At 42.6% G+C, this 25,744-nt stretch overlaps 2 protein-coding genes across 3 annotated transcripts in view; one reads left to right on the top strand and one right to left on the bottom strand.

The window, feature by feature from the left end:
- The first annotated feature begins 1,380 nt into the window (after positions 1-1,380).
- On the top strand, positions 1,381-13,225 carry LOC132778377 (glucose-6-phosphatase catalytic subunit 1-like). The gene is made up of 5 exons (XM_060781267.2): positions 1,381-1,677; positions 7,749-7,858; positions 7,936-8,041; positions 10,214-10,329; positions 12,484-13,225. The coding sequence occupies exons 1-5, from the start codon at positions 1,460-1,462 to the stop codon at positions 12,993-12,995; spliced, it is 1,062 nt and encodes a 353-aa protein (XP_060637250.2). The 5' UTR covers positions 1,381-1,459; the 3' UTR covers positions 12,996-13,225.
- Positions 13,226-16,135: 2,910 nt separating this feature from the next.
- LOC132778375 (putative protein PTGES3L) overlaps positions 16,136-25,744 on the bottom strand; it is a 40,549-nt gene continuing 30,940 nt past the window's right edge. For both annotated transcript variants that reach the window (XM_067470108.1, XM_067470106.1), the window contains 5 exons: positions 25,656-25,722; positions 23,022-23,113; positions 20,877-20,931; positions 18,124-18,218; positions 16,136-16,512 (listed from right to left, as the gene is read on the bottom strand). In XM_067470108.1, coding sequence (XP_067326209.1) covers positions 16,377-16,512; positions 18,124-18,218; positions 20,877-20,931; positions 23,022-23,113; positions 25,656-25,722 — 445 coding nt within the window. In that variant the 3' untranslated portion in view covers positions 16,136-16,376. The remainder of the gene's footprint in view (positions 16,513-18,123; positions 18,219-20,876; positions 20,932-23,021; positions 23,114-25,655; positions 25,723-25,744) is intronic.

The raw sequence follows: 25,744 nt of genomic DNA, 5'->3' as shown, positions 1-25,744 counted from the left end.
CTGCCCCAATCCACCTTTCCCAGGAGAAGTAACCTTGACCTCATGTGTCTGTGCTGCCATCACTCAGTGATGTCCATCAGCTATTGAGCTGTTTTCCTCTTCTCAGTTGGGCGATGTCTGCAAACTCACAGCCTAACAACGATTTCTCCTTGCTGTTTTTCACTGACACTCTTTCCCTTGTTTTCCACACCATGAGGCTGTATCTCCCCCCTTGTGTTCATTTGGATTTCTACATGCCATTTGGAAAGTTGAACTTCAGACCTTGTTGATGCCACTGCAGTGTGTCCTTCTGCTAGGAATTTATCTAAATTTCTCACCCCACCCCCTTTATGTAACATCATGCCCTTTGAATCTCAATTAATTAAGTAATTACAAAGGAAAGATTACTTATCAGTTCCTATCCCTCAGGTTCTGTGCAAAGACTAAAAATATTGTGGAACACTAGAGATACAATTAGATGGGTGTGTTGTACCTTCGGTGGCTCTCTTGAAATTCTGGGATGGACTCACCGGCCACTAATATGGAAGTCACCAGCTATTTTATCGAGAAGACTGTGAACACTAAAAATTCATGTAGTCTTTGCATTTTAGTTTGGTTCTGGGATCTATCCAATAGTTTGAACCCATGCACCTTAAGAACAGCTCTGAGGATTATCTAGGAAGGAATCCCACTAGAGCATTGCAGCACACCTAAATACCTGGGAGTCACTCTGGACCCTGCTAAGACGTACAAGAAGCACTCCCTGAATATCAAGCAAAAAGTGGGCACTAGTGTGGAGAAGAGCAAACTACAGACCATCTGCTGCAATGCAACCTAAGCCCCGCCACATGCACAATGGAGGGCCTTCTTATAGTAACACCAGAGGCACTCCAAGTGGCCAGCTACAGGTCAAAGGACATTTAATCAACTACGAAGCTTGCAAACTTTGTGTTTTGTTTGTTTGTTTGTTTAAAAATGCAATACAACTGTTTGGTTTGTTCCTGACACGATAAATAAATAAATAACCCATGCACTAAGCAGACATTGCTTGACAGTGGCTTAAGTTAAGCCTTTGCACACTATTCAGCTAATTTCCCCACCTATTGAGACATTACCACCTTAGATGTTGTGACTTCCACTAAAGGATCCTGGGAATTGAAGTTTGATTACTATGCTGAGAATTCTAATAATTCTGTTACAATGCCCCTCGTTCCAGCAGACCTCTGCATGGAGACGAACTGACATCTAAAGTCGCTTTGAGTTAATAGTGCAGGCATGCCCTCTAAAATGGAAGGTATTGACTCATGCAAATACACATGCACACTTTGCTTCATGCTGTAGCCTCTGTCAATATTATTTTTGGGCAGGGGAAGCAGTAAAAGATCAAAGGTCAGGGGACTGCATATATGACAAAGGCTCAGTGGCTGGTAAAACTTGCAGAGTCAAAGTGGAAGAAGACAATCCTCGCTGAATTAGAGTAATGGACTTCCTGCATAATGCAGGGGTCCAAGCCACCAGCTACCTTCAAGATAACTTCATAGCCTTCCAGGACTGGTTTATCTTTATCTCCACAGTGGCCGACCTCCGAACAACGTTCTTTGTCTTCTTCCCCATCTGGTTCCATCTGAGGGAAGCTGTGGGAATCCGTCTCATCTGGGTCGCTGTGATCGGGGACTGGCTCAACCTTGTTTTCAAATGGTGAGCATGGTTTCTAAGAATCCCTGATCACCATATTTTGGGTCAGGATCAAATTCTTCCTTGGACCATTCTTTGCACAGTGTTTCCTCCAACCTTTTCTCATATGGCATATAATGTGATCCAATGCTTAACTTGAGCAAGGCTGTAGAATGTGTTAAAGCAATATATACACAAGTCTCCAGCTCTCAATGAGTAGTTACCTAGATAGACTGAGGGATCCTCCCCAATTTCCTCTAGGTAGTTGACTTTAAGAAAGGGTTAAGAAGGGGGGGGGTTGTCTTACTCATCTTTGCATGGCACTATCTCCACCTCTTTGAATACCTAGGAATGTGATCTCTTTAGGGAAATGTTACTTCCTTTTTAAAAGGTATTTTTATTGCCCTGGGCTGACCATGTGGCCAGCCAAGGGAAATGCGAAAGACTGCTCAACCTTCCATACAGTGGCCCTTATTTCTCATGCCAGTAAGGTAATGCTCAAGATCCTGCAAGGAAGACTCCAGCAATACATGGAGCGAGAGTTGCCAGATGTTCAAGCTGGGTTTAGAAAAGGCAGAGGAACGAGAGACCAGATTGCCAATATCCGCTGGATAATGGAGAAAGGCAGGGAGTTTCAGAAAAACATCTATTCTGCTTCATTGGCTATTCTAAAGCCTGACTGTGTGGATCATAATAAATTGTGGCAAGTTCTTGGTGGGATGGGCATACCAAGCCACCTTGTCTCTCTCCTGAGGAATATGTACAAGGACCAAGTAACAGCAGTCAGAACTGACCACGGAACAACAGACTGGTTCAAGATTGGGAAAGGCGTACGGCAAGGCTGCATCCTCTCACCCAACCTTTTTAACTTGTATGCAGAACACATTATGCGATGTGCGGGGCTTGAGGAATGCAAAGCTGGGGTGAAAATTGCTGGAAGAAACATTAACAACCTCAGATATGCAGATGACACCACTCTGATGGCCGAAAGCGAGGAGGAGCTGAGGAGCCTTCTAATCAAGGTGAAAGAAGAAAGCGCAAAAGCTGCGTTGCAGCTAAACATCAAAAAAACCAAGATTATGGCAACAAGAATGATTGACAACTGAGAAATAGAGGGAGAAAATGTGGAGGCCGTGACAGACTTTGTATTTCTAGGTGCAAAGATTACTGCAGATGCAGACTGTGGCCAGGAAATCAGAAGACGCTTACTTCTTGGGAGGAGAGCAATGTCCAATCTCGATAAAATAGTAAAGAGTAGAGACATCAGACTGGCAACAAAGATCCGCCTAGTCAAAGCCATGGTATTCCCTGTAGTCACCTACGGATGTGAAAGCTGGACCTTAGGAAAAGCTGAGCGAAGGAAGATTGATGCTTTTGAGCTGTGGGGTTGGAGGAAAGTTCTGAGAGTGCCTTGAATAGTGAGAAGATCCAACCAGTCCATCCTCCAGGAAATAAAGCCCGACTGCTCATTGGAGGGAAGGATACTAGAGACAAAGTTGAAGTACTTTGGCCACATCATGAGGAGACAGCAAAGCCTAGAGAAGACAATTATGCTGGGGAAAGTGGAAGGTAAAAGGAAGAGGGGCCGACCAAGGGCAAGATGGATGGATGGCATCCTTGAAGTGACTGGACTGACCTTGAAGGAGCTGGGGGTGGTGACGGCCGACAGGGAGCTCTGGCGTGGGCTGGTCCATGAGGTCACGAAGAGTCGGAGATGACTGAACGAATGAACAACAACAACGACCATGTGGCCTGTCTCCATTTTCTGGCCTCTTCTCCTTTTGTCTTCTCTAGAGTGAGGGAGCATCTTGACATTGTCTAAGGCAAGATGTAGTAGATATAGTTACTATTATTATTTATCCTTTTTTGTTTTTCCTTAGAAGATAACTCAGTGAAGCTAGTTAGCTCCAAGAACCTTTCCTATCTAGAATGGATTTCTTTTATCAATATAAATAAAAATGTAATATTCGTTTGTGGGATTAACAGAACTCAAAAACCACTGGATGAATTGACACCAAATTTGGACACAACCCCTAACAACCCAATGTATGTCCTTCTCTAAAAAAAAAAAAGATTTTGTCATTTGGGAGTTGTAGTTGCTGGGATTTATAGTTTACTTACAATCAAAGAACATTCTGAACCCCACCAACGGTGGAATTGAACCAAACTTGGCACACAGTTCTCCCATGACCAACAGAAAATACTGAAAAGGTTTGGTGGACAGTGTCCTTTGGTTTTGGAGTTGTAGTTCACCTACATCCAGAGATCACTGTGGACTCAAACAATGATGGATCTGGACCAAACTCTACACGAATACTCAATATACCCAAATGTGAACACTGGTGGAGTTTGGGGAATTGAACCAAACTTGGCACACAGTTCTCCCATGATCAACAGAAAATACTGAAAAGGTTTGGTGGACAGTGTCCTTTGGTTTTGGAGTTGTAGTTCACCTACATCCAGAGATCACTGTGGACTCAAACAATGATGGATCTGGACCAAACTCTACACGAATACTCAATATGCCCAAATGTGAACACTGGCGGAGTTTGGGGAAAATAGAATCTTGTCATTTGGGAGTTGTACTTGCTGGGATTTATAGTTCACCAACAATCATAGAGCATTCTAAACCCCACCAATGATAGAATTGAGCCAAACCTTCCACACAGAACCCCCATGCAGGGGCGGCTCAACCCATTACTCAAAGTAAGCATTTGCAGTATAGTTGATTTTGCCCAGGGGCGCTCTTATGGCGCTCTTGGGGGAAAATAGACCTTGATATATGCGAGTTATAGTTATTGGGATGTATAGTTCACCTAAAATCAAAGCATTCTGAACTCCACCAATGATGGAATTGAACCAAATATGGCACACAGAACTCTCATGACGAACAAAACATATATATCAATGATTGGTTGGGTGGGGGAGCAAAATACTGTTTGCTTACCATTGAAAATTACCTAGGGCTGCCTCTGCCCCCATGGTGTGGGCCACAGCAACGTGTGGCAGGGGACAACTAGTCTTTAATAAACATATTATTTTTGATCCTATGAGTTATGGATCTGCAATCCTGTTCCATCCTGTTGAATGGAAACCAATCTTTGCTCACAACATGTACGTTTCTGCTGCTTATGAACTGTGCATATTTTTGGTGGAATCATCCCAGAAAGGGTTATTTTTTAGTCTAACAGCTTCTGATTCCTAACAATATATATCACTGGTCCAGGCATAATGCCAAATCATGGGCTGCCATATAAGAACAATCCTTGAAATATGTTTCTTGCTTCGTGGCCCTGTTTTACAAGACCAGCCAAAACCATAACTGACTGGTTTGAATGTAATGGCAAATGAAGGTTTGCCACAAACCAAGCAGGAACTAATTTAGATGTAAATATGAGGCAAGAGCAAATGAGCCCAAGTCTCACTCATCTTAAAATATCAGCCACAAATGCAGGCAAAACGTCAGGGGGGAAAAGGATGCCGAAACGTGGCCATACACCCTGGAAACCACACAACATCCCAGTGATTCCAGCTGTGAAAGACTTCGACAATACCAAGTCTCAATCTCCATCGGTTTTTGTGTAGAAAATTTGGCATAATACTTCATAAAGTATGCCTTTGTGACTGTTCTGTCGCACGCTGGGCCTGTAATAGCTGTACTTTTCTATAGGACGTATACTTTAAGCCCAGCGGGAAGCTAGGGGTGCCTCAAAGAGAGGTTCTCAGGGATTTTTCTGAAGTGATGGTCTTTAGAATCTTTAATGATACAACAAAGTCTTTTTTATGGAACGAACAACAAATCTTCAATGGTTCAAACAACACTTTAACGCTTTCTTAGACTAGTCTTCAAGGGACTGGCACCTGACTTTGATCAACTGAACTTTCTCTGTAGGAAAAATCCCTTTTTAACCTCTCCCAGGCTGATTTCTATCTATGCCTCATCGGTGTGGGTGCTGCTATCGAATCCAAGTGTGTCTGGGTATCGAGCAGACCTTACCGGCTGAGGCTTGAAGATATTTCAGCTGGAGTTAGTATGTCTCAGTTTCTCTGGTTGGTCAGTTTGCCTAGATGATTCTTTTTTCTGGGTGATCCTTTTTCCTGAATGGTCTTTTTTCCCTGGAAGTTCTTAAGAATTTCTTGGACTTCAGTTTCCCTGGATGGTCTTAAGAAAGGAAGCTTTTCTACGGGATGAGCTGGTCTGGTCTACATCCTATAGCTTAGTTACCTTGTGTGAGACTGCCCAAAATGGCTCCTTTCCCTCCCAGAGCCTGAACAGGGGGCGGAACCAAAGCTTAATTAAGATGGACAGGAGGCCTGCCCTATAACTGCAAACTTTAACAGAAAGAAATAAAATTGGAGCTCCTGGTACAGCCGTACCAGCACAGTGACTTTGTGGAGTGAATTTCCAACCATAGCTATCCCAATGACATAGAACTCTAAATTGGGAGAGAAGGTCAGAATTGCTTTCAAATAGGTTTGAACATTCTTGTTGGATTTTTTTCCTTTTAAAGAAAACTTTAAAAGGGTATATTTGTGTTATTATGTATTTACTATATTTACATACCGCCCCTCTCAGCCCAGAGGTGACTCGGAGTAGTTCTGTAAGGTTCTGTAAATCAGAGTGTATAAAATACACCTAGTGTGTTTTTATGTTAAATATAGGCAACTTTAATAAGAGTTGTGATTTTTCCACGTTTTTTGGGAATGCCCTAACTTCCACAATTGTGGAGGAGCTTACTGTACATGCTTCTTGGCTTGTGTAGCAATCCATTTGTTGAGTAGATACTCTCCAAAGTGCAATTACTACTGTTGTTTCACTACAGCAACCAGATTACAGTGTGATGTCAAAGGAAGGCAAACAAAATAAGCCATCTCTGAGCTTCCTGATGCCTTTTTTCCCCCATGACTGAAGCACTTAGAATCATAGAGTTGGAAGAGACCTTGTCAGCCATTCAGTCCAACCTCCTGCCAGAAAGCAGGAAGATCGCATTCAAAGCTGATATAGTTGCTTATGCTAATGTAGTTACACTGCCGTGTTGCACCCACAGAATTCCAATCTAAGAGATTACTTATGATTAGCTCATAAATTCAAGATGACCACTGCAACATCTTAGTTTTCATTTGTGAAATGTTCACAAGTATGCCCACGTGATAAGATAACCAATGTATTATTATTATTATTATCATTATTATTATTCTATACATTATTTATATCCCGCCTTTATCTATATCCCTTATTTAGTGGCACGTTAATTTATTGTTAAATGAATCTATTAATGTATTTGCATAATGTTTTAAATTAAGTTTTATGGTTTTAATTGAAATTCTTGTGGTGTATATGTTGGATGGCATCATTTGATGCTTATGTGAGGCCGCCCTGAGTCCCCTTGTGGGGAGAAGGGCGGGGTAGAAATAAATAAATACATACATAAATAAATATTCCACCCAGCGTACCTGTCCGAATGTATCTCCTTCTATGTCCCACTTAGGAATTTAAGATCTTTGGGAGGGGCCGAGGGACAGGGCCTTCTCGGTGGTGGCCCCCCGCCAGTGGAATTAACTCCCCCGGGAAATTAGGTCATCTTCATCCCTCCTCTCCTTTAGAAGGAAATTAAAAACGTGGATGTGGGATCAGGCATTGGGGGTAATCTATGCAGACTTTGACTATGACAATGAAGACAACAGCTATGGAAACTCATTACGGTCAAGTTTAATGGATTCTATAGAACTCGGCGAGACAACGACCATCAGACTGGTGTTCCTTTTAGTAGATTTTAATGTATTAACTTAATTGGTTTTGATTATTTATAATTTATTGATTTTGATATGTGTTTTACTGTGTTTACTTGTAGGCATCAAATGTATGCCAGTAGGAAGCCGCCCTAAGTCATCTCCCCCAGGGGGTTGAGATGGTTGGATAAAAATGACCTAAATAAATAAATAAATAAAATCTACCCCGAGTGGTACTCAGGGTGACTTTCAATCACACCTCTACAGTGCCTTAAAACATACAATATTGGAGGGTATGCTATGTCTGCCTTTCTGTTTTCGGTTACTGGGTCCACATTCACCACTCATTATCCTGTTTCCAATAGGATCCTTTTTGGAGAGAGGCCCTACTGGTGGGTGTATGAAACTGACTTCTATGGCATCACAACACCTCCTGTGATCAAACAATTTCCCATCACCTGTGAGACTGGCCCAGGTGAGGCTATAATTATTACCCTCTTCCCCCGGTAGCATCCTGAAGTCACCATAAACTTTTGTGCTTCATCTCTCCAGGTAGCCCTTCTGGTCATGCCATGGGATCTTCTGGCGTCTACTACGTCATGGTGACAGCACTCATATCACATCTGTTGCCATTAAAGCAAAAAAACTTGTCAGCAAGGTGAGTCTCCCTGCATCATTTTTATCTCTGGGAATGAAAGTGAAGACCTTGTTTTGGGGAGTAAGGATAGTTAGTATAGCTCTCTTCCTAGGCTCTTAGATTCTGTTTTACTCTCTCATCTTCTAAATAAGGGTCCATTGACTCAGTCTTCTTTTGGGGAAATTTTGAAAGCATTGTATTCATAGATTCCAAAAGTGGAACTACTCTCAAAGAACTGTTCAGCAGTGGAACTCTCTGCCCTGGAGTATGGTGGAGGCTCCTTCTTTGGAGGCTTTTAAACAGAGGTTGGATGAGCATCTGTCAGGGATGCTTTGGATGCAATTTTCCTGCTTCTTGGTAGGAGGTTGGACTGTATGACCCACAAGGTGCTTCCATGCTTCCTCTTCATCCTGGAAAGAAGTGATGAGGGGAGGTCCGCAGGGTTCTGTCCTGGGACTGGTCTTGTTCAACATCTTTATCAATGACTTAGATCAGTGTTTCTCAACCTTCCTAATGCTGCGACCCCTTAACACAGTTCCTCATGTTGTGGTGACCCCCAACCATAAAATTATGTTCGTTGCTACTTCTTAACTCTAATTTTGCTACTGTTGTGAATCGTAATGTAAATATCTGATATGCAGGATGTATTTTCATTCACTTGACGAAATTTGGCACAAATACCTGATACATCAAAATTTGAATACTGGTATGTTTGTCGGGGGGGGGGGATTGGTTTTGTCATTTGGGAGTTGTAGTTGCTGGGATTTATAGTTCACCTACAATCAAAGAGCATTCTGAACACCACCAATGATGGAATTGAACCCAACTTGGCAGACAGAACTCCCATGACACAATGAACAGTAGTTATAAATAATTAAAACATAAGTTAATACTAGACTGGATTACTGCAACGCGCTCTACGTGGGGCTGCCCTTGAAAACGGCTCGGAAATTCCAATTGGTCCAACGGGCAGCAGCCAGGATGTTAACTGGGGCCCATTACAGAGAGAGGTCAACCCTCCTGTTTAAGGAGCTCCACTGGCTGCCGTTTATTTTCCGAGCCCAATTTAAGGTGCAGGTGCTTACCTACAAAGCCTTGAACGGTTTGGGACCACCCTACCTGCGTGACCGCATCGCTGTCTACGAACCCACACGCTCACTCCGGTCATCTGGAGAGGTCCTGCTTGTGATCCCGCCCGCGTCTCAAGCGCGCTTGGTGGGGACGCGAGACAGGGCCTTCTCCGTGGTGGCCCCCCGCCTCTGGAACGCCCTCCCGAAAGATCTCAGACAAGCCCCTACACTGGCAGTCTTCAGGAAGAATTTGAAAACCTGGCTGTTCCAATGTGCCTTTTCAGATTAGGAATTCTCCCAGTACCAAATCCCAGAAGCACTTTAGTACCAAAATCACCGCACACTGCACACCGCACTTATATCATAATCCCACACCCCTCTGACACATCAGCACTTTTAACCTTGTACCCCTATTTCGGCCGACTCAGTTTTTAATAATGTCTTGTCGTATTGCCATTGTTATTGTTTTTCTGCTTAACTGTTTTTATTTGCTAGATGTTGTATTGTTGTATTGTGTTGGGCTTCGGCCTATTGTAAGCCGCATCGAATCCTTCGGGAGATGCTAGCGGGGTACAAATAAAGTAATAATAATAATAATAATAATAATAATAATAATAAAATCTACTAGAAAAGAAGCCAGCCTGTAGAACAATTTTAACAAATATAAACTTATTAGTATTTCAATGGGAAGTGTGGGTCTGCTTTTGGTTGATGAGATAAGGTTGTTGTTGTGTGCTTTCAAGTCATTTCAGACTTAGGTTGACCCTGAGCGAGGGCTGGGTAAATGACCTTGGAGGACCTTGGAGAGCCATATCTGGCTCTTGGGCCTTAGTTTGAGGACCTCTGATCTAGACAGTCACATGTTTCTATGTCTTAGATTAGTGCTACTAAAAATGCTGGTCAAAGGACCACTGCTGGCCCAAAGTCATCAGCTAGCTGCTGGACCCTAGAGAATTGTCAGGGACGAAAGAGCCAATTGTAGCCCATAGGCACAAATATGGTACAAATTCCTTACTCATTGGAAGGAAAAAAATACGTCCCACATAATAGATACTGTTTTGTATGATGGTGTGTTTTAGAATTTCTGCCATGGCTCTGACTTGAATAAATATTTCTCTCTCAGGTGCCTGCGTATCTTCCTCTGGACAGGATTCTGGGCAGTGCAGGTCTGCGTCTGTTTATCCCGGGTCTTCTTGGCTGCACACTTTCCACACCAGGTAGTCTCTGGTGTGATCTCAGGTGTGTAATCTGGACTTGAACAATTCCAAGTAGTTATATATATATACATTCAGAAGACATATATTGTGTGTTTTACATCTACCCAATAACTCACTTTCAGAGGGCTCTAGACTCGGGTGAGAAAATGAGATTTTTAAAATTCCATACAGAAATTATGTTATGTTTTGCTAGGATGAGTTAAAGAATTATTGGATATTTCATGGTACCTCACAAAAGGGTCCAGGGAAAGAGATTTGACAGGCTTTGGCTGAAATATGATTGGTATTATCTACTACGGCAAACCACTATATCAGTTATGAATGTAAGTGAACACTTAACGTAAATTAGTTGGACTGCTAATTGGGTAGGATTTAGACCAGGCCGCTTGGGCTCTTTTCTCAGGCCCTCCTCTTTCTCGCCATCTTATCCTTCTCTTTCCTTCCTCCTTCCCTCTCTCCCTTCCCTCTTTCTCCCTCCCTCCTTCCCTTCCACCCTTTCATTTTCAGGCCCTCCTCTTTCTCACCATCTTATCCTTCCTTCCTTCTCTTTCCTTCCTCCTTCCCTCTCTCCCTTCCCTCTTTCTCCCTCCCTCCTTCCCTTCCACCCTTTCATTCTCAGGCCCTCCTCTTTCTCACCATCTTATCCTTCCTTCCTTCTCTTTCCTTCCTCCTTCCCTCTCTCCCTTCCTTCCCTCTTTCTCCCTCCCTTCTTCCACCCTTTCATTCTCAGGCCCTCCTCTTTCTCACCATCTTATCCTTCCTTCTCTTTCCTTCCTCCTTCCCTCTCTCCCTTCCCTCTTTCTCCCTCCCTCCTTCCCTTCCACCCTTTCATTCTCAGGCCCTCCTCTTTCTCACCATCTTATCCTTCCTTCCTTCTCTTTCCTTCCTCCTTCCCTCTCTCCCTTCCTTCCCTCTTTCTCCCTCCCTTCTTCCACCCTTTCATTCTCAGGCCCTCCTCTTTCTCACCATCTTATCCTTCCTTCCTTCTCTTTCCTTCCTCCTTCCCTCTCTCCTTTCCTTCCCTCTTTCTCCCTCCCTCCTTCCCTTCGACCTTTCATTCTCAGGCCCTCCTCTTTCTCGCCATCTTATCCTTCCTTCCTTCTCTTTCTTTCCTCCTTCCCTCTCTCCCTTCCTTCCATCTTTCTCCCTCCCTCCTTCCCCTCCACCCTTTCATTCTCAGGCCCTTCTCTTTCTCGCCATCTTATCCTTCCTTCCTTGTCTTTCCTTCCTCCTTCCCTCTTTCCCTTCCTTCCCTCTTTCTCCCTCCATTCTTCCACCCTTTCATTCTCAGGCCCTCTTCTTTCTCGCCATCTCATCCTTCCTTCCTTCTCTTTCCTTCCTCCTTCCCTCTCTCCTTTCCTTCCCTCTTTCTCCTTCCCTTCCACCCTTTCATTCTCAGGCCCTCCTCTTTCTCGCCATCTTATCCTTCCTTCCTTCTCTTTCTTTCCTCCTTCCCTCTCTCCCTTCCTTCCCTCTTTCTCCCTCCCTCCTTCCCCTCCACCCTTTCATTCTCAGGCCCTTCTCTTTCTCGCCATCTTATCCTTCCTTCCTTGTCTTTCCTTCCTCCTTCCCTCTTTCCCTTCCTTCCCTCTTTCTTCCTCCCTCCTTCCCTTCCACCCTTTCATCCTTCCCTCTTTCCTCCCTCCTTCCCCCCCTCTCTCCTTTCTTCCTTCCTTTCCTTTCCGTCATTCCTTCCTTCTCTCTTTCCTCTCTCCATTCCCTTTCAACCTTCCTTCCTTCCATCCATCCTTCTCTTCCTCCCTTCCTTCCTTCTCTTTTTCCTTTCTCCTTTCCTCCTGGGGGATGTTTAGCTGGGAGAAGAGGAGGTAGAGAGGGAACATGATAATGTTTCAAGATTTAAAAGGGTATCCCATTGAGGAGGAAGGGGGATGTCTGACCTATTGAGTCAGTGAGCCATTCCTAAGTATTGACATAGAACATGTTTACTTTCCATATCAATATTTACGAAGCTCCCATTGATTCAGTGAGTCCCCTCTAGTTGGGGCTACTTGCAGAATTTAGACTACATTATTTGACAACTGGAGAACCAGCATGGTTTCAGTGTCGTAATGGGATTGAGAAGACTGGAATTTGGAAGTCTACTTCCAAAGCTCAAGTGCTGACACTGAAGAAAAAGCACTACATGTCAATTTAATGTGATTTCCCCACTTACCAGGGATGTTGGTGGCAGAAGTTTTTGAGCACGTGCGTTCCATCTACAATGCAAACCTGCGGCAATACGTGAATACAACCTTCTTCCTGTTTGGCTTTGCCCTGGGCTTTTACCTGCTGCTCAAGTTGCTGGGTGTGGACCTCCTGTGGACACTGGAGAAGGCCCACAAGTGGTGTGAACGGCCAGAGTGGGTCCATATTGACACAACGCCTTTTGCCAGCCTGCTTCGCAACCTGGGCATCCTGTTTGGCCTGGGCTTAGGCCTCAACTCCCCCATGTATGCCGAGAGCTGCAGAGGGAAGCAAAGCCAATGGCTGACCTTCCGCCTCACCTGCATCATTTCCTCCCTGTTCATCCTCCACCTGTTTGATTCCTTTGAACTGCCCACCAACAGAGAGATCCTCTTCTACATCCTCTCCTTCTGCAAGAGTGCTTGTGCCCATATTTGTGCAGTGGCCCTGATTCCCTACTGTGTCTCCCACCTGCTTCAGCTGACAAGGAAAAAGGACTTATAGGGAAGAAATGCCTTGGACCTGCTTCTCACCCAAGTGTAATCCATGCTTATTAGATGTTAACTTTTGTGGGAGACTGAACAGAACCTCCGACCAACCAACAAACTAATGAGCACAATTTCCTCCAAATTTAGGTCAGAAGCAACCTGACTTTGGAGAAGGAAGGGCAATGAGGAAAGTTATGGCCATATTTATCGTGTCAGGAGCAAACCAAACAGTTGTATTGCATTTTTTAACAAGCAAACAAACAAAACACAAAGTTTGCAAGCTTGGTAGTTGATTAAATGTCCTTTGACCAGTAGCTGGCCACTTGGAGTGCCTCTGGTGTTGCTATAAGAAGGTCCTCCATTGTGCATGTAACAGGGTTCAGGTTGCATTGGAGCAGGTGGTCTGTAGTTTGCTCTTTTCCATGCTCACATGTCGTGGATTCCACTTTGTAGCCCTATTTCCTAAGGTTAGCTCTGCATCTTGTGGTGCCAGAGCGCAGTCTGTTCAGCGCCTTCCAAGTTGCCCAGTCTTCTGTGTGCCCAGGGGGGAGTCTCTCATTTGGTATCAGCCATTGATTGAGGGTCTGGGTTTGAGCCTGCCACTTTTGGACTCTTGCTTGCTGAGGTGTTCCAGCGAGTGTCTCTGTAGATCTTAGAAAACTATTTCTTGATTTAAGTCGTTGACGCGCTGGCTGATACCAAAACAAGGAATGAGTTGGAGATGTCACTGCCTTGATCCTTTCACTATTGGCTGCTACTTCCCGGCGGATGTCAGGTGGTGCAATACTGGCTAAACAATGTAATTTCTCCAGTGGTGTAGAGTGCAGAAACCAAGAAAAGCAAAGTAAGTGTCATGGAAAAACACAGAAAGTCTAAACTGGAATCAAGAGAGGCTAAGGGACCTTGTTAGGTTCAAAAGTTAGCTATCAGGTACATCTTGTCTATTTGACAGTGATCTCTGGCAACAATCTCCTGTTTCTGCCAACTTCTTTCCCGGTCGATTCTTTATTTCTTTGCCAGCGAGCAGTTTCAGTCAGTCCTGGGGATCCACATTTCATTTTATTTATCCTCTGTATAGTTTTTGTCTTTGTAAACATCGTGTATATATTTTTTTCAAATATGCCCCTCATTGTAATTAATATGCCTGGCACAAAATAGGTACTAGAGCCACCTAGTTCCGAGTACAATTCAAAGTGCTGGTTTTGACCTACACAACCCTATACGGTTCCTGCCCAGCGTATCTGTCTGAACATATCTCCCGCTACGTCCCGCCTCAGAGTTTAAGATCTTCTGGGGAGGCCCTGCTCTCGGCCCCACCTCTATCACAAGTGAGGTTGGTGGGGACGAGGAGCAGGGCCTTCTCGGTGGTGGCCCCTCACCTGTGGAATTCACTCCCCGGGGAAATTAGGTCATCGACATCCCTCCTCACTTTTAGGAGGAAATTAAAAACATGGATATGGGACCAGGCTTTTGGGTAATCTGGCAGATAAACAAAGGACAAGTGACAACTGGAATTGATGGATTTGACAATGTGGAATTGAATTAACGAACTCTGAGCTGGCAAACGTTGAGCCCAAATTGGTTTTATGGATTATGATGTATATAAGTGACTGTTTTAATTGTTTTAATTACTGTTTATATATGTTTTATTTTTATCTTATTGTTTGTGTCGACATCGAATTGTGCCTTTTGTAATCCGCCCTGAGTCCCCCCTCGGGGGTTGAGAAGGGCAGGGTAGAAGTGCGCAAAATAAATAAATAAATAATAAATCTCAATCAAGATGATACAGATGTAAGAAATGCTTTTTCCAGATGCTGAGGTGCCCAGTTATTTTCCTAGGGTGACATTATGCATGATTTCCAAGATGTGAATAGACATATTACACTGCGCAGGGGGACATTTGTGGCAGTCTTTGTGTACGAATCATTCGTCTCATTGTGCATTTTGATAGGCATATTATATTATGTTCCCTGGGTCTCATTAAAACATACATAGGAGGAAGTAACTAGCTATCGTGTGTTTGTATGTGCAGACAGGACTACAGCACTCTTTACCTCTGGCCTTACATAGCATATTTTCCCTAAATGAATAAAGTATGCAGAGGCATGGTTGGAATGCATGCACATTGGACATTTGAATCTGTCTATGAATCTGATACGCATTCAGATATATATTTTTTCTATTTACATTAGAGGGAATTTGTGGTTCCCCAGATATTTCAGGCCTGTAAGTCCCACCAGCATTAATGAGCACAGCCACTGGTAAGGGATTATGTGAGTCAAGAGCTAGCATGGTATACCGGAGACCTGTGCTTGAATCCTCTCTGAGCTATGGAAACCCACTGGGTGACCTAGAACATACTCTCAGCCTTAAAGGAAGATAAAAGCAGCCCCTCTCTGAATAAAACCTGCAGAGAAAACGTATGATAAATTGAACTGTGATGTTGAAGGAAAGTTCTGAGAGTGCCTTGGACAGCGAGAAGATCCAACCAGTCCATACTTCAAGAAATAAAGCCTGACTGATCATTGGAGGGAAGAATAGTAGAGGCCAAGATGAAGTACTTTGGCCACATCATGAGGAGACAGGAAAGCTTAGAGAAGACAATGATGCTGGGGGAAATTGAAGGAAAAAGGAAAAAGGGCCGACCAACGGCAAGATGGATGGATGGCATCCTTGAAGTGACTGGATTGACCTTGAAGAAGCTGGGGGTGGTGACGACCGACAGGGAGCTCTGGTGTGGACTGGTCCATGAAGTCACGAAGTGTAGGAAACGACTGAATGAATGAACAACAACAAGAAGACAGAAACATCTTGAAGAGACACAATAACAGTAACTTCATGGTTCGTTCTGAAAGGTTTTTGAAAGGGAGTCAAAGGGGTCAAATAATGAGATAAAATAATGCAATTATGGATCACAAAAGCTAATAGGGAGTATTTATGAACAAGCATTAGGTGTTTCTAGCAATTACAAATGTCTGAATTAGAGCAGGGGTGCAAATTATGTGGTCCCAATCTGTTTTGCACCCTATCCATTTTCCAGCCAATCCTTTTTTTAAATAATGGAAACCAACCATGCTAAGAGACAAATAATTCTCTTCCACAACCCAAGATTGGGGGAAACTTTTTCCAAAGGTAACAGCACATCTCTCAGGCATATTTATCTTGCATCTTTTACTTCACTCTCAAATTCTAATCCCGAGAACACTCTCAATTCCAATGCGCCCCCTCTTGACAGGACTAAACCATCGACTGTCTTCCCTGTTGGCAATGGCACGTACAAAGCGAGAACACAAAGGAGAATTGTTTCACAGTTCTTGATAGTCCTAGAGGAATCCTATGGCCCAGTTTTTCCCCCTCCCAGTCTTATCCTCATCACTCCATTGGCTCCACTTCCCAGTCATGGCTCTATCATCTGTTCATTGATAAATCCTCGAAGGAGGGTCTCCACTTCTGCTCGCCGGCTCATCCGTGTGGCTTTGCCTTGGTAGCGGCCACGCTTTCCGGCCCCTTTTCCTTCCAGTAGTTCAGCCACCCTTGTTCGGAGGAAAAAAACAACAGGATCTAAGCAATATGTCCAGCTAGACATTTAATTAACCTAAAGTGGGGTGTATGCAATGCACAGCCCGTGGGCCAAATGTGGTTGGCAAATTCTACGTCAGATGTCCTCAAGCATCCAGCAATCCCCCAAAGTCTCCAACATTCCCTACCCCATTTTTTTAAAAAACCATGATTTTTGGTCAGTTTCACCCCCAAACCATGTGTGAAGGTCCTGTATCCCTAGGCCAGTGTTTCTCAACTTGGTGGTCAGGACCTCTCAGGGGGTCGCGAGGGGATGTCAGAGGGGTCGTCAAAGACTATCAGAAAACACAGTATTTTCTATTGGTCATGGGGGTTCAGTGTGGGAAGTTTGGCCCAATTCTGTCATTGGTGGGGTTCAGAATGCTCTTTGTAGGTGAACTATAAATCCCAGCAATTACAACTCCCAAATGTCAAGATCTATTTTCTCAAAACTCCACCAGTGTTCACATTTGGGCATTTTGAGTATATGTACTAAGTTCGGTGCAGATAGATCATTGCTTGAGTCCACAGTGCTCTCTGGATTTAAGTGAACTATAACTCCAAAACTCAAGGCCAACAGCCACCAAACCCTTCCAGCATTTTCTGTTGGTCATGGGAGTTTGGTTCAGTTTCATCATTGGTGGAGTTCTGAATGCTCTTTGATTGTAGATTAACTATAAATCCCAGCAACTACAACTCCCAAATGACAAAATCAACCTCTCCCACAACCCCACCAGTATTCAAATTTGGGCATATCGGGTATTTGTGCCAAATGTGGCCCAGTGAATGAAAATACAACCTGCAAATCAGATATTTACATTACAATTCATAACCTTAGCAAAATTACCGTAGCAAAATTATAGTTATGAACCATAGCAAAATTACAGTTATGAACTAGCAACGAAAATAATGTTATGGTTGGGGGTCACCACAATGTGACGAACTGTATTAAGGGATCGCGGCAATAGGAAGGTTGAAAACCACTGCCCTAGGCACTCTTTTGGTCATCTCAGAACTCTGTACTAACACATACACACACACACACACATATCAAATACTCTCACGTTCCTCTCAAGGGCCTCTCAAAAAGAACTTGTGAATCTTCTATGTGTCTCTCGTTCCCGTCTGGCGGGGACGAGAGACAGGGCCTTCTCAGTGGTGGCCCCTCGGCTGTGGAACTCCCTTCCCAAGGGATATTAGATCGCCACCCTCCCTCCTGACCTTTTGGAAAAGGGTGAAAACTTGGCTCTTTGAGCAAGCATTTGGAGCTTCAGCATGACCAGATAAACACAAAATTGTAATATGAACATGGAACGGCCAAGATGATGTAAACAAATGAGGAATTGGTCTTGAAGACACTTGTTTTTATAGTTTTTATGGATTCTATATGTATTTATGATCTGATTGCTTTTAACTGATGTGTGTGTGTGTGTGTGTGTATGGCGTCTAATTGTTGCCGCTCTGTACGCCGTCCTGAGTCGCCTTCTGGCTGAAATGGGCGGGATAGAAATGATGTAAATAAATAAATAACCATCCCCTATCTCTTACAACATGCACACCAATCCAAGACTGAATGAGCAACTCACCTGGGACCCAGTTTCTCCACCGTTTCTGGAGGTCCTGCAAGCAAGAAAAGTCCAGCTGCTTTTTCATCTCCCACAGATAGGAAAACAATGGTTTTCTGTAGAAAGGAGAATGTTCCCACACTTTAAGAATGTTTAAGTTATATTACTTTGGGTTGTTCATCCCTTATCTAGATTTCTGAAATCCCAGATACTCCAAAATCCAAAATTCCCCACATGTGTAGCCGGGATAGTGACATCGTTGCTTTTGGATGGTTCAATGAACACATATTTTGCTTGATGCACAATTATGAAAAAATATTGCATATACTATTACTTTTAGGCTTTGTGTGTAAGATATATATATGAAACATAGTTTCATGTTAATATTTTGTCTCATATCTTATTTTGTGTTCATATGCAAATACAAGTATTCCAAAATCCAAAAAAGGTGTAATACAAAACACTGCTAGTCTAAGCATTTCAGATAAGGGATACTCAACCTTCGTTATAATATCGTCATCATCATCATCATCATCATCATAGTCATTCAAAAAGATTCTTTTAATCATTACATGTAGCCCGCCCATTGTTATTGTGATTGCGTCTATTGTAATTTTATATTGTTTTGTATTTACATGTTTTATTTTATTATGATGTTGTTGTTTACTGTTTGCATTTTCGGTTGTGTTTTGGTTTTATTTTATTGTAATTTGTTGTTCGGGCTTGGCCTCATGTAAGCCGCTCCGAGTCCCCACTGGGGAGATGGTGGCGGGGTATAAATAAAAATTATTATTATTATTATTATTATTATTATTATTATTATTATTATTTATTCACAACACAGCAGGATTTGGTAAGTCAAGTGTTCTTCCTAGTTGTACATTTAGTTCACCATCACTACTTGCAGTGCCTATATTTCACTGGTTTCCATCTAGTTCAGCATTTCTCAACCTGGGGGTCAGGACCCCTGGGGGGTTATGAGGAAGTGACAAAGGGGTCGCCAAATACCATCAGAAAACACAGTATTTTCTGTTGGTCATGGCAGTTCTATGTGGAAAATTTGGCCCAATTCTAATGTTGGTGTGGTTCAGAATGCTCTTTGATTGTAGGTGAATTATAAATCCCAGCAACTACAACTCCCAAATGTGAAGGTCTATTTTCCCCAAACTCCTCCAGTGTTCACATTTGGACAACTTGAGTATTAGTGCCAAGTTTGCTCCATATCCATCATTGCTTGAGTCCACAGTGCTCTCTGGATGTAGGTGAACTACAAATCCAAAACTCAACTATAAATGCCCACCAAACCCTTCCAGTGTTTTCTGTTGGTCATGAGAGTTCTGTGCGCCAAGTTTAGTTCAATTCCATCGTTGGTGGAGTTCAGAATGCTCTTTGATTGTAGATTGACTATAAATCCCAGGAACTACAAATCCCAAATGACAAAATAAAAAAATTGGCCGTATTGGGTATTTGTGCCAAATTTGGTCCAGTGAATGAAAATACATCCTGCATATCAGATATTTACATCACGATTCATAACAGTAGCAAAATTACACTTATGAAGTAGCAACGAAAATAATTTTATGGTTGGGGGTCACCACAACATGGGGAACTGTATTAAGGGGTCGCGGCATTAGGAAGATTGAGAAACACTGATCTAGTCGCACCTGATCACTATTTCAAGAGTAGCTACGCAGTGGTGACTTGGCAGAACTCAAGTACAGACAGTCCCCGGGTTACAAAAACCCAACTTACAAACAACTCAAGAGTTACAAATGGGGACGAGACAACAAGAAGTGAGAGAAATCTACCTCTCGGAAGGGAAATTGACCCCTGAAAGAGTTCTCATGGGGAAAAGGTGTCTCCACTTAAGCTTTTATCGCAATCCCTGTTTCCACAAGAAGCCACATTCAAAGCTTGTGTACATATACATATGCATATATATAGGTGGTTACACCTAAAAAATACCTGTTCTGACTCTACATACAAATTCAACTCAAGAGCAAACCTACAGACCCTATCTTGTTCGTAACTTGGGGACTGCCTATAGTAGGATGGGGGTCCACCATGGGTAATTCCTGCTTAGAAATGAGCTTGAACTACTTTGGCCACTAGAAGAGCTGTTTCCATTTTGATGTTGCTCTATCTTGACTCCTTTTGGGGGTGTAAAATTCCACCTACATCTATGGAAGAGTATCAGGTATAACTCCAGTATTTGAATCAACACAGAGAATATGGACACAGAGTGAAGAGTGGAAGTTACACAAGCAAATGTAAAAGTCTTAAGTAATTTGTAGTTGAGGGTCTCCTGAAACTAAACTAAATTCATTTTGTTTGGGAAGTTTCATAGGATAAACTGTCAATGATCAATTTGTGTTTTCATCTATAAAGACCAACAAAAACAATGGCACACAACTTTCTCTTGGAACCACAACAAAATTGACAGTTTCAAAATAAGAACTAACTAATCATAGAAACAGAAACACTGATCAGTTTGGCAACAAAATTCCTTAACCTTTAACATTAAACTGCAAACCTGTTTTGCTATAATCTCTTTATTTTTAATTGGTTTTTGGTAGGGTTGCCCAAACAGAAAAATCAAACATAGAATTGCTAATTTAAAATTGTTAATATTTCCACTTTAAATCCTCAGCCCATTATATCTTCTGCTTCTTTATATCCTGACAGATTGGACCTGTGAGTTACTTACACAGTTCTTCATTATCTTAACAACTCTTAGAGAAACGCTCACAAAAACAAGTAAAAAGGGGACTCACCTCATTGCCAATTTCATTGGCTATGATGTTCATGAACTCAGAGTCGCCATCTTTCCTGCAAAAGAAAAGTGGTGAAGAGATCTTGTCACAATCATTTCTCCATCACAAGATTTGAAGCCCCTTCTACACTGCCATATAAAAGCCAGGTTGTCTGCTTTGAACTGGATTATATGGCAATGTAGACTTATATAATCCATTTAAAAGCAGATTATGTGGAGTATCTTCTTTGATAATCTGGATTTTGTAGCAGTGTAGAAGGGGTCTGAGAGAGACGTGCCTGAAACCCCGCTTCTGTGTCTGACAGCTGTGGCTGTCTGGATGAGGACGAGCAAGCTGAAGATCAATCCCGACAAGACAGAGGTCCTCTTGGTCGATCGTAAACCAGACCGGGGTATAGGGTGGCAACCTGTGTTGGATGGGGTTGCATCCCCCTGAAATCACAGGTCCGTAGTTTGGGGGTCCTCCTGGATTCTTCACTTATGTTTGAGGATCAAGCGTCGGTGGTGGCCGGTAGGGCCTTTGCACAACTAAGACTCATGCGCCAGCTGTGACCGGCCAAGGTGGTCCACGCCTTAGTCACCTCTAGACTGGATTACTTGAATGCACTCTACGTGGGGCTGCCCTTGAAAATGGCCCGGAAATTTCAGATGATCCAACGGGCGGCAGCCAGGTTGTTAACTCGGGCTCCTTACAGGGAGCGGTCAACCCTCCTGTTCAAGGAGCTCCACTGGCTGCCATTCATTTACCGGACCCAATTCAAGGTGCAGGTGCTTACCTACAAAGCCCTGAACGGTTTGGGACCTGCCTACCTGAGTGACCGCATCTCTGTATACGAACCCACACGATCTCTTCGTTCATCTGGAGAGGCCTTGCTCTCAATCCCGCCAGCATCGCAGGCGCGATTGGTGGGGACGAGAGAGAGGGCCTTTTCGGTGGTTGCCCCTAGACTCTGGAACTCACTCCCTAAGGACATCAGGCAGGCCCCAACTCTGGCAGTCTTCAGGAGGAACTTGAAGACGTGGTTGTTCCAGTGTGCCTTCCTGGAATAATGATCCCTCAGCACTTTATCACTCTAAAGCACTTTACATTTTTAGGTCTGCTCGTATGTCTTTCCACAAACGCCACTATCACCTTTTCATCCATGTTTCAGCACTATTTCCAATTTTAATTTTACATTTGGCCTTCCCACAATTTTTAATTGTATGTTTTCTTATTGATAATGTTATATGTTTATCGTCTATGTTTTATTTTAATTGCTTGTATTGTTGTGATTATTGCTTGTATTGTTGTGTTCGGGCTCGGCCTCATGTAAGCCGCACCGAGTCCCTTGGGGAGATGGTAGCGGGCTACAAATAAAGTGTTATTATTATTATTATTATTATTATTATTATTATTATTATTATTATTCTGTCATGCTTATCTGCACAGTGGATCCACCATCCCCATAGAAAGAAAAGTGAAACAGAGATATTCCCAACAGTGCTAGCAGGATAAGAGATGCTGAGAAATACTAAAAGCTAATCCCATGTGCAACCTAAGGCCACAACCTTGCCCATTCCAGATTTAAGCCATAGTAAAAGTAAAAAAACCCTAAAGGCGCCAGATTCTACCTGTCTTGGAAGCTATACAGCATAAGGCCTATTAATTACTATTAATTAATTAATGGGCAACTGCCAAGGAATATAAAGTGCTAAAAGTTATATTCATAGGAAACTAATGGTAAACCACCTCTGAACATGCCATGCCTACAGAAACCGCGTTGAGTCGCCAATTTAGGCTGAGAAACGGCGGTATACAAGCACAGTAATAAATAAATAAATAAATAAATACAGAAACCCAATAAAATCCATAGGATTGCTGTAAAGTAACATGCTTCTTGAAGGCACATGCTTAATTTTTTTTAAATTATTATTAAAAATTGAAACTTGTTGATCCACTGTTTAAAAAATCAGCCCCTACATGTCACACTTTTGAGTATGGGGCGATTGTGGTCACTCACCCAAATCCTGATATTTTCCAGTAATTAATATCAACGCAGTCTTTTGCAGGAGAAAAGATTAAGGGGGTTTCCCCTTTTTTCAGGTATCTAAAATATGCTTATCCCATACTCATGTGTACTTAGCAACGAGTGACCTTTTTCCTCACCTGTGTAATACAAACAATGGCTCCTGAGCCATGTTGTTTTTGAAGCTCTGTGCAGTAAGGACAGCCAAGTCCCTCAATAGGTTCAAGTTGTTCTGAAAGAGAAACAAATAGAGGAATTATCCATTTTATTCCCATAACCAATCAAGAACAGACAGGGAATCATTAGCAAGATCAAAACAGAAATTAGTTCAATTTCATTGCTGGAGTTCAGAATGCTCTTGGTTGAAGAGGAACTATACATCCCAGTAACTCCCAAATGCCAAGATCTATTTTCCCCAAGCCTCTCCAGTATGTTCTGTTGGTCACAGGAGTTCTGTGTACCAAGTTTGGTTCAATTTCATTGCTGGAGTTCAGAATGCTCTTGGTTGGAAGAGGAACTATTCATCCCAGCAACTCCCAAATGCCAAGGTCTATTTTCCCCACACCTCTCCAATATTTTCTGTTCGTGATGGGAGTTCTGCTGGTAGGATGATCAGTAAACATATTTATGGGTTCCCTACTGTTATATTAAGACTATGCTATGACATGCTTGAAATCAAAATTTCATTTATTTGTAATTAGAAATAAATATTTCACAATGTATAATTACCTATTGTTTTTGTGATTAATCACTATGCTTTATGTTCAATTTGTATCAATGAAAATACATCCTGCAAATCAGATATTTACATTATGATTCATAACAGTAGCAAAATAAGATATGTGCAGTGTGAATAGGAATTTGATCATAGGTTTTTTTTTTTAAAAAAACTATAGTCTAGCCCTCCAACTGTCTGAGGGACAGTGACCTGGCCCCCTGTTTCAAAAGTTTGAGGACCCCTGGGTTAATTTCTTGTGCCGGCAGGACTGCTGACTGAAAGGTTGGCGGTTCAAGTACAGGGAGCGGGGTGAGCTCCCATCTGTCAGCTCCAGCTTCTCAGGCAGGGACATGAGAGAAGCCTCCCACAGGATGGTAAAACATCTAGGTGTCCCCTGGGCAACATCCTTGCAGACGGTCAATTCACTCACACCAGAAGCAACTTGCAGTTTCTCAAATTGCTCAGACACAAAAAAAGGCTATGTTAGAAACGTGATAAGAAAGTAGGTGCCAAGATTCTCAATTCCCATGGAACTACCTCTGTGTGGAGCATAGTATTAACCAGAGTGAAAAACTGGCATGTACTCTGTTCCTTATCCTGCCACAATTTTATGGGTCAAAATCCGAGAAATTTTCTGTTCCTGGTTTGAAAGTGTTATTTCCTGTTTAATTGTGCATTACTGGGACTGTGGTGCAGCTGCATTAAGATCACTTCTGACCGAAAGGTCATGAGTTCGAAGCCAGCCCAGGTCGGAGTGAGCTTCCGACTAATTGTGTAGCTTATTGTCAACCTTTGCAACCCAAAAGACAGTTGCATCTGTCAAGTAGGAAAATTAGGTACCACCTATGTGTGGGGAGGCTAATTTAACTAATTTACGAGGCCATAAAAAGACTCCAGCAAAGCACTCCAGCAAAAGCATGCCGGAAATGCGAAAGTACTTCATCAGTGTCGCAGATGGATGATGAAAGCGACAGCTCCCCTGGTGGCCAGAAAAGTTAAATAGCCTCTGACTGTTTGTCTATATCTGTTGTGTGTCTTTGGCATTGAATGTTTGCCATATATGTGTACATTGTAATCCGCCCTGAGTCCCCTGCGGGGTGAGAAGGGCAGAATATAAATACTGTAAATAAATAAATTACTTTGAAAGTAGTTTTTACACTCCAGAAACTTCATTTTTGTGGCTACCACAAACTATGTTGAATTGTCAAAGGCTTTCATGGCTGGAATCACTCAGTTCTTGTGGGTTTTTTCGGGCTATATGGCTATGTTCTAGAGGCATTTCTCCTAAGGAGAAATGCCTCTAGAACATGGCCATATAGCCCGAAAAAACCCACAAGAACTGTATGTTGAATTGTTTGAGACTCAATTAAATATTCATAGAAAAACTATAGCAAAATGTGCTGCAGGATGTCCGGCAAAAACATACTGCAAATAATAATGCGTTTGTATGATAATAATACAAAAATAATGTGTTCATATGAAAAATACTGTAAATAAATAAATTACTTTGAAAATAATTTTTATACTCCAGAAACTTCATTTTTGTGGCTATCACAAACTATGTTGAATTGCCTAAGATTCAATGAGATATTCATAGAAAAACTATAGCAAATTGTGCTGCAGGATGTCCGGCAAAAACAAACTGCAAATAATAATGTGTTTGTATGATAATAATGCAAAAATAATGTGTTTGTATGATAGAACCAATTAGGAAATGACATTTATAACCCAGGAACAAAACTGTGTTACATAGTGTTATGGTTCCAATTGGCTTGCTAGGTAGACTTCCTATGGAATTGAAACCACATAACTCCTTCCATGGTAGGTTAAATATATCCCAAAGGCCATCGAAATGGCCAACAAGTCAGTTTGTCAATCTTCTTCAGCCTGGTTTCTAAAATCATTTATTGACCCTTGCTTTTGAGCAGGTGAGTTACTGGGGTATTGACTTCAGCCACTGCCTGCCAAAACCCCCAGTAAAACATTATAGTATACCTGACTGCTGCCACAAACTAGACTCTTCTTGGGGAGATTCCCAGTGCCAACCCACTTGTACCTTCTGAAGCTGCTTCACAGAATTCTGCAGTCTCTTCACACCTTCTACATGCTCTTCAGGACCATTCCTAAAATGATAAAGGCAATTAA

This window comes from Anolis sagrei, chromosome 6 (assembly GCF_037176765.1).
Source record: "Anolis sagrei isolate rAnoSag1 chromosome 6, rAnoSag1.mat, whole genome shotgun sequence".
Lineage (NCBI taxonomy): Eukaryota > Metazoa > Chordata > Lepidosauria > Squamata > Dactyloidae > Anolis > Anolis sagrei.
This window is presented reverse-complemented; position numbering and strand designations above follow the sequence as displayed.